This window comes from Acomys minous (assembly GCF_964271855.1).
Source record: "Acomys minous genome assembly, chromosome: 8".
Taxonomy (NCBI): Eukaryota; Metazoa; Chordata; class Mammalia; order Rodentia; family Muridae; genus Acomys; species Acomys minous.
The window spans coordinates 18,551,386-18,569,440 of NC_140489.1; the positions used below are offsets into that span (position 1 = coordinate 18,551,386).

Consider the following 18,055-nt stretch of genomic DNA (forward strand, 5'->3'; position numbering starts at 1 on the left):
GGCTGGGTAGTGGTGGCACACACACCTTTAATCCCAGCACTTGAGAGCCAGAAGCAGGCTGATCTCTTAGTTTATGGCTAGCCTGGTCTACAGAACCTAGTTACAGAACATCCAGGAATGCAGAGAGAAACCCTGTCTTATACCCTCCACCCCCTCCAAAAATTATGTAGGAAATGCAAGGGAGTGTGAACAGGGGGGGGTCATGTAGTACAGTGTGACTAGTACATGTTAGAAAATGGGCAATTTCCTTACAAAGCAAAACATTATCTACTACATGATCCATCTAATCTAGACCTAAGTGATTATGAGGGAAAATAAAAATATCCTTACAAAACCTTCTACAGCAAATGATCCCAAACTGGAAATAACCCAAGTATCTGTCAGCAAGCAGTTAAACAGATTGTGGTATATCTGTGCAAATAAAGAGCTACCTTGTGGTAAAAGTGATCACTATTGATACAAACAAGGAGTGGATAAATCTCAAAATAACTGTACTGAGTAAAGGAGCCAGATACTATAGAGTGTTTACTGTGTGGTTCCAGTTCTGGAAAATACCAGCTCATCTATAGCAACAGGAAGCAGAATGGTAGTTAGTGTGGACCTGGCAAGGGAGAAGAGAAGAAGAAATCTCAAAGGAGCATGAGAAACTTTGAAAGGGATGTGTTCATTATCTTGAGTGTGGTGCCAGCTTCAGTTACATACAGAAGGCGGGTCTCATCCAGTTATACTTCGTGTGAGTTTATTCTGCATCCTTCGAATATCAATAAAGTAAAATTGTAAGATGTACCATTTTCAGAAGAGACTTAGAAGGAATAACTTCAGTATTTCAGCCTACTTAATACCTAAGTTAAAAGACCAGGAACATTTTAAAAATCAGCCAAAATTATGCCTGTTACCAAAAAATACTATTTTTAAATTTTAATTTTAAATGAAATTTTTGATAGTTTGAAATTTCTTTAGGTAGGATGTGGTGATTCACATCTATAATTCAGCTGTTTGTGAAGTTAAATCTCGAGAGTTACAAATTTGAAGCTAGCTTAGGCAGAATCGTGATAATCTTATCTGAAAAAATTAGTAGATTAATTTTTGGAAAAATGCTTCAAAATTATAGGAAATCTTGGCCATCATTGTGAGAATTTGTTTCTTTCCACTCTATTCTGTCTGTCTGTAGAGAGAAGTATATTGCTTGTGAAAGCAGAAATTCTTCAAATTACATTCACATTTAAATTGATTTTGTTTTCTTTACATCAACCATTTGGCATTCTTGTTTTAGTAAGTGAAAGATTCTGAATCAAAATCTATCTGAAATCTTTAAGCTAGAACAAATGGATTTTCAAGAATCAAAGTAGAATTTCTTCTTTTAATCAGTTATCTTCTTTGTCAGGTTAGCTAGCTTTGTTTAAACCCTGCTGTTGGCATGTCATCATTTGGTGGGTTTGACGACTGGATTGCCCCACTGCAGCTCTTCCTTTTTGGATAATCATTCTGATTGTTCTTCAAAATGTATCTGAAATAAGTGTATTATTATCTTGTCTCTAGATGTTTTAATTGATTAAGGCGCTTTTTAATTGAATTCTTACATTCCTTAATTTTTATTTTGAGACTGGGTCTCACTGGGTAGTCTTGGCTAGCTTGGAATTTACTGTGTAGATCAAGCTGGCCTCCAGTTCATAGAGATCTGCCTGCCTCTGCCTATGAGTGCTGGGATTAAGGGTGTGTGCCACCATGCCCTGCCTCTGTTACTTAATGTTTGTGATCTTCAAGAACTTGGCCTACTTAACTACCTGTATTTGACATGCTTCAAAATAATGTACTATCCATGTTAGTTTCTTGTTATTGTTGTCTAAAATGTGTAGTAAAAGTGTTAGTGTATAAATTTTCAAAAGATAGTAAAAGCTTGAAATGAGAAGAAAACCTAAGCGTTGGACTTTCTTCTTGAAGTTAGACTCTCTTCCTGGGTGTGGGTGCAATCCCTTACTTGTCCTATGCTGCCCATGAAAGAAAAGGACTGTTAGGTTGACATTTTCATGGATGCTATATCCCATATTGAGTTGTTTTAATTCTATCACTCCCCCACCCCCACCCCCAAAAAAACAGGCCAAAAAATTGTCTTAATCCTGGTCCTGTGCTCTCAAGAATGTAAAGTAATTCTGCTTATTCTTTCTAGATATTGAAGCAAGCAAACATAGGGAATACTTTAGTAACCTGGGATTTTGTGTGGTTTAGGCTATGTGCACACTCCTCTTATAATAATGAACTTGACAGCCGAGACCCTTATCTGTACTAAGATACGTACATAGCCCTCTCTGAACTATGGAGTAAGTTTCTCCCTCACTTGACTCTTAACTCTGACAGTTTCTCTTCACGTGTAGTCCCAGTAGATACAGGGACCAATCTAGCCTGAGCTAGTTTCGAGTGAATGCCAAATAAAGCAAGACTGTGTCCTCAGGTGGAGATAATCCCCTACTTACCATCTTATGCCTGTGCATCCTTGGGTCTGCATTTGATTACAATTAGATACATAGTGGGAAAGGTCATACACGACAAAATTGTCTATATAACCTACTCTGCCAACCAAAATAGAGAACCGGCGGCACTGTGCCCTTGGTCTCCACACTTCCCCTCTTGATGCCTCTCACAGGAGGCCACACACAGTAGCCAGGGCTCTTGAGGTCTTCACGCTTGTGGCCTGCTGCTCCCCTGTGGTGTGTGCTGACCTGTTCACAGCATGGCCTTGAATAACATTTCCTTGTAGCCTTTGCAATCTGTGTGAGTCTTTATTTCAGGTCTTTGAATTAGAGTCTAAGAATCCAGAATCACCTGGCCCAGACTCCAAACCAACATTACTGCAGACATTTGAAGACAGTTTTGTGCAGGATAAGCCTTTTCAGTTCTCTTGACTGTTTATAAGAAATTATTCCAGATTCCTCACACCTTGGTACCACTTTAAACAGATGTTAACTTGTTCTTAATTTAGACTTGAAGGATTGCCGTTCAGCTTTGCATACCTGTTTCTTATCTTTATTCATGTATGTGTGTACGTATCACGAGCTTTTCTTTCTTAGGTGTCTTCTCACTAGCTTTCTGTCTGTGTAGAACTTTGCCTTTTAGAACCTGTGTTACTGCTGACCAGGAAGACACTGCCCACCCAGAGAATCAGTGCTTCTACCTGCTCCCGCAGGACGGGCTCTGCAAACCATGATACATGAGCGTCTTTTCACCTGAGAAGCAAGATGTAAATGTTTGTCCCCTGCTCTTCCATCATCTCTTGACAACTTTCTTTTCTTTATCTGATTGTCCCTGCCTTTGAAATGGAGACTACGTTTGCCACAAGATGTTTACTTGATGTTTCATTTTCCCTCAGTAAAGTATGCTATATTAGTGTTTCATTATACCGTTGTAGGTATAATGTTACTTAAGTCTAGGCCCAAGTGTTAACCAAAAGTCTAGGCAGCCCTCAATATCTGAAGGTTCCGTGTCCTAGTACTACCAATAGATCAAAATATTGGAATAACTTGCATCTCAGAAGCTTCCAAATTTCAAAACTTGAATTTAAGGCACACAAAGCACCATGCTGAGCCTGATACATAGACCCTGCTTTAGCCTCTTGCTTTTCACGAGTCCTCAGTCTCTAGTTCTCATTGCTTGAGGGCTGCCCACTTCAAGTCTCACTCATAGATCTGTAATTAGATCTATAGTTGATGCAGCAGTAGCAGTGAACAAGTTCAGATTTTTCTCCCTAAACAATGCAGTGTAATAACTGCTTATACGTTTATATTGTGTCAGGTATTAGACATAACCTGGAGGTGTTTTAAGTATGTGGGAGAATGTGTGTGTGTTCTATGGATACACTATGCACATGTCATTTTATGTAAAGAACTTGGCATCCTCAGATTTTTGTTTTGTTTTATTTGGTTTGGTTTTTTGTTTGTTTGTTTGTTTGTTTGTTTTTCGAGACAGGGTTTCTCTGTAGCCTTGGGCATCCTGGACTCTTTGTAGACCAGTCTGGCTTTGAACTCACAGAGATCTGCCTTCCTCTGCCTCCCCAGTGCTGGGATTACAGGAGTGCACCACTGCACCCAGCTAGATTTTTGTATCTCTGGGTTTCTAGAACCAATCCATTCTAATACCAGGGATAGCTGTATCAAAAGAGCTCTAGTTAGTGCTGTTTAGTAGTGGTCAGCCAGCTGTAGGTTGCAGGCAAGATTTATTCTGCTTGCCTATTTTGTTTTGTTCCTGCATTTTGTTTTTGTTGGGGAGAGGATAGGAGCTATGAGTTAAGAATGCGTCTTACATTCTTTAAAAAATTTTTTAAAAATTCATGATGTGAAATTTAAATTTGTGCCCATTACAGCTTTTTAGACAACAGCAGAGTTGAATAGTTAGCACCGAGACCCTCTGGATTACAATGAAGTACTCATTGCCTGTCGGGTAGTATTCCCTCACCCACCAGCAAGTAACAAATTGCCTCAAAACTAAGGGGGTTAAAGCAATGTACATTCATAGTACCTATGGTTCAAGAATTTATGTCATAGTTTAGGTTCGTCTTCTACTTGAAGGCTGTGGTCAAGAGTTTGGGCTAGGCTGTAGTTATCTCAAGGCTCAACTAGGAAAAGATCCGTATCCAAGATCACATGGTTGTGGCAAGATTCGGTTCCTCATAGACTCGTGGGCTGCAGGCCTTAGTTCTTCCCTTGCTGGTGGCTAAGGACGGTCTTCGTTTCTTTACTGTGTAGGATAGCCTAACATGGCAGCTTACTCCATTTAAGCATGTGTAACTCATCATGAAAAGCATTTAGTCCAATGCACGCCTAAGGGGCTGTGAATTTAGAACTAACTGGGACCTCTAGGGACCATCCATGTGTAAAATCTGCCTACCATTTGTGCTTTCTAAAAAAGGTTACCAACTCCTACTTCGAGTGATTAATTTATTGTTGTCCTGCCTAGGACTTCAGAAAATCGTTAATATAGTGGTTTTTGTATGACTTGATATATCTTTCTGACTAAAAGACAGTAATTCTACATATTTTATATTTTTCTCCAGATTTTGAGCTTTAAATTTTTGTTTCAGCTACAGATGTCTTGCTTTGGGGTGATGTACAAAATAATTGCAATCATACTGGGTTTTGTTGTTATTTGAGAGTTGATACACAGCTGGTCCTGGCAGTGGCCTCTTTTCAGCATAGTTCAGTCAGACATGCATCTGTCTTTGTTTCTCCTACCTATGAGAAACAGGGATTCTCTCCTTGATTACCAGAAGGGGTGGCAGGAGTAGACACCTATCAGAGGCATTCCAGAACTGGAGTAGAGACATAGGAAGTGGATGGAGTACAAGAGGAAAATAAGATACCTTATGCGGAAGTAATGAGGGCAGCGACACAGCCCTTGGTGACAGAGAGGTGGTCTGAGAGGCCATGTGGCCATGTGGGATGCGCTTTGACTAAGATGGCTGTGCTTTCACAGTGCAGTGTAATCTTTGGGGATCGTTGTCATGTATGTGGTTGGATGGCTTCCTGGGAAGCTGAAACATAGTGTGCAGAACTGTAGTCACAACTCATGCAGAAACTGCTGGATGACTGAGGGTGGTAGGCAAAAGGTCTTCAAAAGCAGACAGAGTTGCCGAAGAGTCTTTGCTCCCAGTGAGTGAGCCACTTTGGCTGAGGAAGATACAAGCTATGGAAGCTGAGGACTCTATAATACCCGAAGTGAAGTGTCAGCCTGGACTTTTCTGCCTCCTTTGTACCGGTTCCATGTCTAGAGAAAGGCACCCTCATGAAGTTGCCCCATAGCCCCAGAGACCAGGACACTGTGTGCTAGCATCTAAGCTGAGAAGTCACCCACATTACACCTGGGTACATCCTCAACCCTGACAAGCAGGCAGCAGTGGCTGCTGTTAATCATGTGTCCTAAGGACCCAGCTCTTGTGAGAGGTTGAGCTGGGACCTGATACATGGGTGACTGGGAAGTTACACTGTGTCCCTAGGAATGCTTATTTCTATGCTGATATTGCCTTTCTTGGGCTCATTTCTGAGTAAAGGCTGCCAAATTATGGCCTACAGACAATGGAAAAATAGACCTAACTAGTGGAGTAGTTGCAGAGTATGTTTCCTAAGGAGAATGCCAACTATAAATACCTTATCCTTGTCCTAAGCAAACTCATGTAGTAGTACGTAGGAAGATATGGGAGAAGTACGTGAAAATTCACATCAAGAGTTTTGATAAATATGCAAGTGGTAAAAACACTCTGAAATACAAAAGAGGTGTGGTTCCTCGGGAGCCAGGTTGTCAGGGAGCAATCAGTGGAACTACAGCGTGGGCTGTGCCTGACAGGGAAAGAGAATGCCTTGCAGAGCAGATGGTGACAACTGTGTACAGTGGCACCCTAGGGCCTATGCATGGAACATTCTAGATTCCCTTGTCACACTGTGTTCTCTTCTCAGTAAAATTGCTAGATGAAGTTCATCTTATTCCTATTACAAAAGTAATGTTTATAATAGTTTAAAACATGCACAAGAGAAGATGTCAGTAATAACACAGAGCTAAACATAAGACGCACACGTGTAACCTCTGTACTTTAGACATGGAGCTAGGCGTATCAAGAGCTCAAGGTTATTCTTAGCTGTATAACCAGTTTAGAGCCATCCTGAGCGATGTGAGATGAGACCCTGTTTCAAAACTGTCACATACTACCCCAAAGATAAACAGAATTTGATTTGATTTGGCTTTGCTTTTTAAGAAAGGTAATAGTTTTGTTCTTTGAGTATTTTATACAGGGTACTTTGGTCATATTCCCTCTCATTCCTTTCCCTGATTTCTCCTAGAGCCACCCTGTCATTTTTAAAAATAACCTTTGTGCTGTTCGTAATTGGTGGATATGGGGCTGTCCACTAGAGTGTGGTGGCCTACCAGAGCTACACCCTTTCAGAAGACGGATTTTCCCTCCCAAGAAGCCATCAACTATCAATAGCTCCTCATCTAAGAGTGGGGCTTCTGAGCCCTTCCCCCATACCAAAGGTTCTAATAGAAACCCTTTTAGACTTTTTCATTGGTATAGTATTTTATTTAGACTAGAAATTCTGTATTTCACAGTTCTTGCTTAAATAGTATTGTAAGAATTTTCTAGTTACCAACTCTTTTAAACATATGTTTGTAGTAACTTTGCAGTATACTGTTGAGTGGGTACCTCATAAGTGGCTTATAAGTAAGTCTGTTATTCTGGGAACACGTGGAAACCGACCATAAAGCCAACAATGAATGTTATCATGAAATGGAAAAATTGCAGAGTTGAATGAAGACACAACCTGTGCATCTCCCCCAGACTCAAGTGTTGAAAGCTTGATCTCGATTGGTGGTTAGTGCTGTTTGCAGAGATTGTAGCAGTAGTGGGGCCCAACAGAAGCAGGCCACTGAAATTTGTATCTTGTCCTGGTCTCCACTGCATGGTCCCCACCATGATCAACATACTAAGCTTTATCTGAGGTCCACACTAGCAAAGGCAGCCAACTGCAGACTGAAACGGGAGCCAGAATAAATCCTTCATTTCAAGTTGTCTTACTTTGTCCACTAGGCTGAAGGACGCTGTAAGAAAAAGGTAAACCTGAGGTTGTGTTCCCACAGAGTAAAGGCTAAACAAACCTTTTTTCCTCACCACTCCTCAATGGCTGAGGACCTATCCGGGCACTGCCTGGGTTTGTTGTTGTTGTTGTTGTTGTTGTTGTTGTTTGTTTGTTTGTTTGTTTTGTTTCAACAAGAATAGTTTCTGACATTTGCCATCTCACACACCAAAATGAAGTGGTACCTCACCACCCTCATTCTCCAGGCTTCTTCGTGCCTCCTCCTCCCCTGCTCCCAAGCTGAGGAGGGTGTACCACCAACTGCCAAGTTAACTCCTGGTTTTGGCCGCGTTGTGACATGGGATTGACTCCCGTGCTTCTCCACAGTTCACCAGTTTTCAGATGTCAGCCCAATTTCTTCCTGTTGTGCTCTCTACCTCAGCAGTACCCCTCAGCTCTCCGCGTGTGGGGTGTGCTCTCTTGCACACCCTCATTGTTCATGTATGCTTGACACAAGCTCCCAGCTTGGAACACGGTCCCACAGGTCTGTTTGCAGGCTGGGCCTAGTAGCAGAGCCATCTCTTGTTTTCAGATGCTCCTCCTTTTGACATGCCCACAAAGGTGGGCGCTTGCGCTCCGTGTCTTGTTTCAGGACTGGCGGTTGCTCTGCTCTTTGCTGGGCACATAGCAGATAGACTTCCAGCAGACACTGCAGCCTAAGATGGCCTCAGGCGTGGTGCACATTTCTCTGTCCTGAGGCAGCAATAGGGAATGTAACCAACAGTGTTTGTCTACACCCTTGTTCTACACACCAGGAAGTATTTCCTCCAGAAGGTACAGCAAGAGTATAGAAATAGGAAAGGCTGTGTTTGGTTTTCTCTGAGAAAGGCTTTCCAGCTTCTCAATATATCTGGGCTCACTCTAAGGTGAGGCCTGCCTCTGATGGAGTTGAAAAGCCTGTAGTCATTAAACAGCAACAGACAATTAGCAGAAGTGAAATGGCTTATTTCTTTTCATTCTGTACCAGTCTTCTCTTTGGTTTTAGAAGTAGAATTAGCTTTGATATTAACATCATGGCTATAATTTTCTGCTGGAAATTATAGTTCTGATATCTGTTCATAATTCTCAGTAACTAGCTGATACAACTTCTCCGTCTGCTTCGTGGTCACGTTAGATGGGGACTACAACAGTAGTTCACGCCTACTGAGCATTTGCGCTATGCCGTGTACTGCACTGGTCACTACTCAAGCCTTTTTCCATTCATGATACTCCCTTTAGGTAGATACTGTGATTATTCCCATTTTACAGATGAGAAAACTGAGAACAATGGAATCCATTACCTACCTCAAGGTCAAACAGCCAGTAGAGGAAAGAGCAGAGCAGAGCAGGGCAGGGCCAGCCTTTAGCTCCATTTGGCCACCAAGTCCATGGTTTTACCAAACTGTGCTTCTATACATTTAATTTTTAGGGTGTTTATTTTTTAACCTATTTTTATTGGTGTTTGTTTTGTTGCTTGTTTTATTTAGGTTTGGTTTTGTAGTGCTGGATATTAAGCCTAGAGACTCATATACTAGCCGAGGGCTTTCCCCTTGAGCTATCTCCCCAGCCCTATAATAGTTACTAACACGTACAACACAGGGTGTTGTTATAAACCAAAATACAAAAATACTGAAGCTTGTCATCACACGTGCTGTATTAAGGTTCTCCATTTCACTAATCTCATTTTTTTTTCACTAAATTACTAATCTACCTCCTAAGAAGTGAAATCATACACTTGGATTGGATCTTTTTAAAAATATGACCATAGAAGCTGGGCAGTGGTGGTGCGCAGGGCAGAGGCAGGCAGATCTCTGATTTTGAGGCCAGCCTGGCATACAAAGTGAGTCCAGATAGCCAGTGCTATACAAAGAAACCCTATCTCAAAAAAACAAAAAGAGCCGGGGGGCAGGTGGTGGTGTGGTGTCGCACACCTTTAATCCCAGCACTTAGGAGGCAGAGGCAGGCGGATCTCTGTGAGTTCGAGGCCAGCCTGGTCCACAAAGCGAGTCCAGGACAGCCAAGGCTATACAGAGAAACCCTGTCTCAAAAAACCAAAAAACAAACAAGCAAACAAAAAACAAAAACAAAAAGAAATAATAAATAAACAAATATGACAATAGAATACATTTCTCAGAAACAAACTTGGTTGCCTTTTAAGTTTCCCTTAGTAAATACATTTTTCTCTGTCTGACTCCCACTCCCTCCTGAGCTTGCTGCTCTGTGTTGTGGTAGCACATGGGGAAGCAGCTGCCGTCACCCCTGAGAAGCCAAGCTCTAGCTACACACAACCTTAGTCACGTGATGCCTAACCCTAACCCTGCCCGACCTCCCTAGCTGTCTTTGTCTTTAAGGTTGCTCCTCACTGGGGAGACGTGAGGTGGAAGGAGATTGTAGTTCTCTCTTGAGTTAATTCACCTGAGGTTGTTAAGAGTTGTTTAGAAATTTTAGTCAGAGGATCATTCTGAACTGTATGTGGGAGGTGGAATCTAGCCCAGTACCCCTTTTTAATTTTTCACCAATGAAATATCTGAGGTCATAGTTTCTTACCAAGATTGACTTATACTGAAGAGTCATCCACTGGTTTTCCTTTAATCCCTGATCATCCCTTTATTTATTTGATTGGTTGTTGTTTGTTTTGGGGGGAGCACGTGTACCCTGCCATGCATGTGGAGGTCACAGGGCAGCTGTGGGTCCAGAGATTGAGCTCAAGTGTTCAGGCTTGGCAGCAAGTGCTTTATCCTCAAAGCTGTTTCCCTGGACTCTTGTCTCAAATACGTTTCTCATATACATAGCTCAATTTCAAAATGTTTCAACATACTCATTTTCAGTAAAATATCCACTGTTGGAATGTCATCCTCTGGTTGTTGTAACAGTAAGTTTTATCTATCCACAGGAGAATCTTAAAAAGTGAGCCTCCATATCCCCAGGAGATAAGTGCTGCAGCTAAAGACCTGCTTCAGCGTCTGCTGATGAAAGATCCCAAGAAGAGATTGGGATGTGGTCCACGGGATGCAGAGGAAATCAAAGAACATCTCTTCTTTCAGGTGAAATTTGAGGGATGAGTATACTTAATCCCTCTTGGGTCACCTTCCCATTTCCCCTACCATAGTCCCCTAATTCTAATGACAGATAATGTTTAGGACGGACCAGAGTTCTACTTGTGTAGACCTAAGTGGCCTTTCCCTCCCTGAAGCACTAGGAGTGAGGAAGGTGGCTGTAGCATTCCATTTTCTCCATAGTGATGTCCAACTTCTGACACTGATGCTGTCAGCAACAGAGTTCACACTTGAAAATGGAATAGTTGAGCTGCCAAAAAACTGTCCCTTGAAATCTCAAGTTTTTTCAGGTTTCCAGTGTATTAGACCATAGCCGTGGCCATTGAGGCTTGTGTGTGGCCTGCAGATTGGACACAGCTGCTCTTGTGCAAGGTCCTGAGATGTTGCAGTGGGGTTCACCTTTTGGTTACTGATTCCACCGCCTCTTTGTTTCCAGCAAAACCTTAGACTATTCCAGGCCTGCCTGCTTCTCAGTCAGTGCTCATGACATAAGTTGCCACTTGCTTCCTTTGCTCTGTAATAATGCTGCTGTTATGAAAAAGCCCCGTGACATTATTCCACAGAGCACCAGCGCATCTGCTAATCTCGTTTTCCCAGTTTGTTCCAAGTAAAGGCTGAGTTTCTTAGTAATTTCATTCTAACCTGGGGTGGCATGGCTCTGGTTTCTAAAGTCCTAAATATATATATAGCACTTAAATAAGTGCACATATCGATGACCATGACCTTCATGTTTAATGGTCTGGAGTAGTCCTCCATGCTACATGTTTTTATTCTGTAAGATGTTGTGTTATTATCAACAGAAGAGAATATAGCAGGCAAAGAAAAAAATAATTATTTCAAGTAAGCTTTCATGGTATTAGTTATTGCTTTTTAAATATAAAAAAGCAAGGCTGGGGTATAGCTCAGTGGTACAGCACTTGCTTCATGTTCACGGGGCCATAGATTTTTGTCCTCTGCGTGGGGACTAGGAGGTGGCTCCCTCATTGGAAATGAGATCTCTTCAGGTCTCTGTGTGAACAGAAGATGTTTATTTTAGTCTCTCCAACTGTCTTTTAAAATATTACTGTAAAGTTCAGTAGCACTGTGACAGACACATTTAGAATAAAATTGTATTGTACATTGGCTGAGAAATAGTACTTTTTGAACAAATATATTTTGTTCATATTTTTGTTTAAAAATTAACAAATAAGTAAAATTCAAACAGAATGTTCCCATTGTCTTTTTCTTCATTTTTCTCTAATGTTCCCAGTACTTATGAATATTATAGTCTATCTTTAATATAGGGGGTATTCATCTTTTTGATAGCTTGGAATCGTAATTTTAATTTATGGAGTTGCTTTCATTTTTAAATGATAGGGGTAGAGCAGAAATCTACTTACAAAGTTCTAAGTGATCCTTTCTCTATAGTGGTGTAGAGGTGGGAAGAATTGTAATAGCATTCAACTTTCTGCATATTGAACATTGTTCTGGTAACAACGTGTTTCTTTAAATTACCTCTTTACTCTAGAAGTTTGTAGCTTTTAAAGGTTCTTTTTTAAACTTTTTAGTGTGTGTGTGTGTGTGTGTGTGTGTGTGTGTGCGCGCGTGCACGTGCATACATATGCTCTAATCGAGATGAAAAGAACTCACAGGAGTCAGTCAGTTATTTTCTTAAACCATGTTGAGGCCTGAGGATCAAACACAGATTGTCATGTTTGGTGACTACCTTTACTGAACTGAGCCATTTCACCTGGCCTAGAATTTTTCTTTTCTTTTTGGTTTTTCGAAACAGGATTTTCTTGTGTAGCTCAGGTGTCCTGAAGCTCACTCTGTAGACCAAGCTGGCCTTGAACTCACAGAGATCCACCTGTCTCTGCCTCCCCAAGTGCTGGGATTACAAGTAAGTAAAGCACAAAGCATATGCCTGTAATAGAAGTCTTTAAAGCTAACTGACTAAAGTGAGTACTAACCAGAAAATGGGCTGTATTCTACTGATACATCAGGGATAAATACTTACTTCTGATTTCTGGGCCTCAGTTCCTTTCTGGGTCAAGTAAAAAATATAAATTTTTTCTAACACTCACCATAACTGAAAAGCTTAAAGACACCATTTAATTATTTTTACTTCCTTTATAAGAGAAATAATTATTTTCATTCAAAAACAATTTCATCAAGTTTAAGTTTTCACATTTTCCCATCACTGAGTCAATATCCATCTTTAACTGAGAATCACCACCATTCCTACTGATGAACCTTCTTAATGGTATAATCTTATATTGAAGGCATAATAATAAATCTTTAAAAATTCAATTCAGTGAATACTAAGGATATTTTAATTGACAGAAGGAGCATAAAGAAACAACAGGATTAAATCTGAATGATAAAAACATGTCAATTACTCAAGCAGTGTGTATGGGAGGAGGTAGAGGGCACTAGTTAAATCTTCAGTGAGGTTGAATGAGAATAGAGCTGCTGTGACAGTGTTATTTAACCATCAAGTATACAAACACTTGACTCTTGGCACTTTTACTTTGTAATCTGTCCGGGTGACCCAAAGGAAAACCAGTGTAAAGGGAGAACTCAGTGAGCCCCTAGAATGTAGGAGCTGGTATCACATTCACAGGATATGTTTAAGCCTTTTATAGGAGGGTTTGTGGGGGCGGGGGCTGTTTCATTGGTTTTAGTTTTGGTTTTTTGTTTGATTTTTTCCACTTTTTGTTTTGTTTGGTTGTTTTGGGTTTTGGTGTAGTTTGGTTTGGTTTTTTGAGACAGAGTTTCTGTGTGTAACCCTGGCTCTTATGGACTTTTTTTGTAAACCAGATTGGCCTTGAATTCACAGAGAAGTATTTTATGGTTTGTGGGCGTCATTGGTTGGTTGGTTTTCATTTTGACATAATTCTTTTCTGCCAGGTTCAGTACAAAAGTAATTCTGTTATCTTTCAAGGTGAAGCAGTGTCTTGGTGACCCCTAGAGGACACTGAGATTCCTGCAGCGGGAAAGCAGCAGGCCCCTTCCACATGCTACAGACTGAAACCGAGATCCTTCTCAGAAAAATAATATTTTTAATCCTTAGTTTGAAATATGCACTCTTATTTTTAACCTCACCTACTAGTAACTGAAGTTTTATCCAGGTATGGTGCTACACACCTTCAATTGCAGCACTAGGAAGGCAGAGGTAGGCAGACCTCTGAGTTCAAGGCCAACCTAGTCTACATAGAGCAGTGGTTTTCAACCTGTGGGTCACTTGACCCCCAAATCTTTCACAGGCGTTGCCCAAAACTATCTGAATACACTGATATTTACATTACACTTCATAATAATATCAAAATTACAGTTATGAGGTAGCAATGAAAATAACTGTATAGTTGGGGTGACCACAACTTGAAGAACTGTTTATTAAAGAGCCATGGCATCAGGAAGGTTGAGAGCCACTAACGTAGAGCGTTCTAGGCCTGCCAGAGCTACAGACTGAGACTGCCTTAAAAAAAAATCTTAATCATGTTTGTACTTCATGGTGTGTTTTTGATTGACTTTTTTTTATTTCTGCTCTTGCTTTAGAAAATAAATTGGGATGACTTAGCTGCCAAAAAAGTGCCTGCGCCCTTCAAGCCAGTGATCCGGGATGAGCTTGATGTGAGCAACTTCGCTGAAGAGTTCACAGAGATGGACCCCACCTACTCTCCGGCCGCCCTGCCCCAGAGCTCTGAGCGGCTGTTTCAGGTAAAGTCCCAGTGCACCAGGCATGCTTCAGAAGAAAGGCAGCTTTCCCTAGTGGAGTGGCTTGTCAGCAGCTTAAGACCAGGGTTTCTTCACGATGAAATGCAGCTATGTGTTGAAGTACAATGCTGAAGTTTACAGTGTGTTAAATAGCAGTCTTAATGTGTTTGTTTTGTTTTGCTTTGTTTTGTTGGTTTGTTGTTGTTTGTTTTGTTTTTGAGACAGGAGGAGTTGGAGTCTCAGGATTTTGGTTTGGGTTTGTTTTAGTGGTCCTACTTTGTAGCCCTGGCTGGAACTCACTATATAGTCCAAGCTAGTCTTGAACTCACAGAAATCTACCTACTTCTGCTTCCCCATTGCTACGATCAAAGGTGTGCACCAAAGCACCCAGCCTGTATTTGTTTTTTTATACTTGAAAATTTATTTTTGTTGAGGCTCATACAGAAATCATGATGATATCTTATTTTTTATTCAATTCTTATAAACTGTTCCATTTCATCTGGACCTTTATCTTCAGTAAATAATAAATTATGCATGCTCTCTAGCTCGTTAAGGTCTTGGAACGAGGGGGCATAGAGTGCTTTCCTCGCCTACAGGAAGCTCTGGGTTTAGTCTCTAGCACTGCATAACCCTGGGTGGTAGTGGCGCATGTGTAATCCCAGTGCTCCAGAGGATCAAAGGACCAGGGTCCTCCTCAGCTACGCAGGGAACTGAAGGCCAGCAGGGCAAGGTGAGGAATGCTAAGGGAGGGCAGTAGTTGGCGTGAGGGAAGTACAGTGAGAGGTGTGATGGTTAGTGTTGTCGGCTGACAGAATCTGGAATCAGCTGAGGAGTGTGAATGAGGGATTGCCGAGATCGGATTGGCATATGAGCATGCCCGCTGGAAGAGAGTCTTAGTTGGGTAAACTGAAGTAGGAAAACACTGAATGTGAGCGGACCAGAGGTGGTCCTGGTCTGAATGAAAAGGAGGAAGGAATCTGAACACAAGCATTCACTGTCCTCCACTTCTTGACTCTGTGTGCAGTGTGGCCAGCTGTCACCTGCTCTTGTCTCTGACTCCCCAGCAGTGAGGGAGTGAACATGGAACTGTGAGCTAAGATAATAAGCACTTTTTCCCCAAGTTGTTTTTGCCAAAGTGTTGTTTAAAGATTATTTTTAGTAGTGTGTGTGTGTGTGTGTGTGTGTGTGTGTGTGTGTGTGTGCGCGCGCGCGCTCACACACACCTTGGTGCAAGTGCCCACAGAGGGCATAGGAAAGTGTTGGATTCCCTGGAGCTGAACTTACTAGTTATAAGCTGCTGGAGTGGGTGCTGGCAATGACACTCCCTGTAAGAGCATTCATTCATTCAATCATTTATATATATTTGTCATAGTATTTTATCACAGCAATATGTGCATATGTGTGTCAAAATGTTATAATAAAACACATTGTTTTGTATCTTAACTTTTAAAAATTAAAAATACATCATTTTTTCTTAAGAAAGGCTGTTTTTCAGATACAAAATACTCAGGCATAGCTGCACTGGCCATCTAAAGTGTGCCTCTTGCTTCTCCTGTGTTACTGGAGCACATGGCCAACCTTGCATTGGTGTTTGTTGTTAGACTAGTCCATGTCCTAGCTTACACATGTAACCATGTGTCCTTTATCACTCTAGCTTACCATAGCATTTTTCCACTGGGCTTATTAGTTTCCAAAATTCTATTTTAAATTTATTTATTCTTAAAGCATAGAATGAAAATCCAATAATTGCTAAATTAGAGATGAGCTTTTATGAAATTTGTTATTTTTCTAGTTTGAAACAGTACTTGGGCCACATTATTTGATGTGTTGACTGTATCTTTCTTGATGTCAGTTGAGTTTAGAAAGCAGTATTACCAGCAATGCAAAAAGGTTACAAGTTTGCATCAGATTTAGGGGTAGAATAGGAAGGAAGCCTTTCTGCCTTTATTTTTGAAATGGTCTAGTTCTGCCAGAAGATGGCATTATCTCCTTCTGAAAAGCATTTGCTCTTGAGTTAATGCCATATTTTGAATGCATATAAAATGATCTTCATCTGACCGTTCTTTCCATGAAAAGAAATCACCTCAGTCTAGACTGTGCCTAGCTGTGAATCTGCAAGTGTGTGTTCTTTACCGTTCCTTCTCTTCTTAGGGCTATTCCTTCGTTGCTCCTTCTATCCTCTTCAAGCGTAACGCAGCTGTCATAGATCCTCTTCAGTTCCATACGGGAGTTGAGCGCCCTGGAGTAGCACATGTTGCCAGGAGTGCAATGATGAAGGTATATAGGTGTGGTTGCCTCGGTGATGGGTTTGTGTGAGTGTTTAAACACCAACTGGTGTTCTTAAGTCTAGGAAATGTACTAGATTATCATTCAACTAAAGGGCAGTTTTAGAAAACGAATAAATAAATGGAAATAGCAGTGTTTTCCCTAAAGGATTTCTAACATCAGTGTGTATGAATTCCTTTTTACCATGATAGAAGACAGTAAATCTTGAACAAATGTATAGATGAAAATATAAATATACTAAATTTTTATTGATTAAACTTTGCATTCAAATTTGTTAATAGCTTCCTGTTAATCTACAGCTCTACATGTCCTTCTTGTATTGCTATCAACCTTTTATTGAATGAAGCGATGTTCATCTTTTATCAGGACTCACCATTCTACCAACACTATGACCTAGATCTGAAGGACAAACCTTTGGGAGAAGGAAGTTTTTCAATTTGTCGAAAGTGTGTACACAAAAAAACTAACCAAGCATTTGCCGTCAAAATAATCAGCAAAAGGTATGGTCAGTCTTGGCAGTCTTTATCAGGTGCTTGTACTACCTGGGGAGCTCCGTTAATTGTGGAGAAGGAAATCAGTGTATGTGGCCTTTCACACACCAGGCTGAGCCATTTGCCTTCTTAGCTTACCCCGGTACTTCTGGCACTAGTATTTCCTGTGAAGTAATCAGTTCTGGACAAGCGATAATCTGTTGTGCTTTGTGTGAGAACTGCCTTGTGCTAATGACATATTTAATTAGATTTGCTTGGTGACTTCTATTGGTTGACTATTTGAAGTCAAAATTGTTTAGCAAGCCTCCTGATAGCTTTGAGAACAGAGCCAGCTAGTCGTTCCGGTAACAGGTTATGACCATTATCAAGTTGTCAGGCAAGAAGAGCATCCATTTCTTTGTATAACTAGCTCTCTTCTGACTCAGAGTGAATAATTTTCTAAAAAAAAAAATTTTTTTTTTTTACTTTCCTAGTGGGTGGTATGATTCATTGCTTTTGTGGAAATCTCATTTTGATATTTGATACAGGTATTCTGAATGCACTGTAAATAAAAACAATTAGGCATGGGGCAGTGACATAAAAATATGCCCCGCTGGAAGAAACATGTATATTTTAACTATTTGATTTTTTCAGGATGGAAGCCAATACTCAGAAAGAAATAACAGCTCTGAAACTCTGTGAAGGACACCCCAACATCGTGAAGCTACATGAAGTTTTCCATGATCAGGTATTTCATGCACTCCCTCGATCATGCACATCGACTAGTTTACATGCAAGGTTCAACTTCTCTCCACTTTTATTGGTGCTGCTGAGAACAAGGGACATGTACTATCCTCCAGCCTCTAGGAAGTGGAGGGAAACTAGCGCATGCTCTCTTACCCCTGGATCAGTTCATCCTTTCACGTCAGCGTGCCTCCATCCATTGCTGCCATAC

At 40.9% G+C, this 18,055-nt stretch overlaps 1 protein-coding gene across 2 annotated transcripts in view; it reads left to right on the forward strand.

Moving 5' to 3' along the window:
- The window catches only part of RPS6KA5 (ribosomal protein S6 kinase A5), a 169,003-nt gene that overhangs the window by 128,874 nt on the left and 22,074 nt on the right, over window positions 1-18,055 (forward strand). For both annotated transcript variants that reach the window (XM_084791764.1, XM_084791763.1), the window contains exons 8-12: window positions 10,486-10,636; window positions 14,186-14,347; window positions 16,496-16,621; window positions 16,997-17,130; window positions 17,755-17,848. In XM_084791764.1, the coding sequence (XP_084647890.1) occupies window positions 10,486-10,636; window positions 14,186-14,347; window positions 16,496-16,621; window positions 16,997-17,130; window positions 17,755-17,848 (667 nt within the window). The remainder of the gene's footprint in view (window positions 1-10,485; window positions 10,637-14,185; window positions 14,348-16,495; window positions 16,622-16,996; window positions 17,131-17,754; window positions 17,849-18,055) is intronic.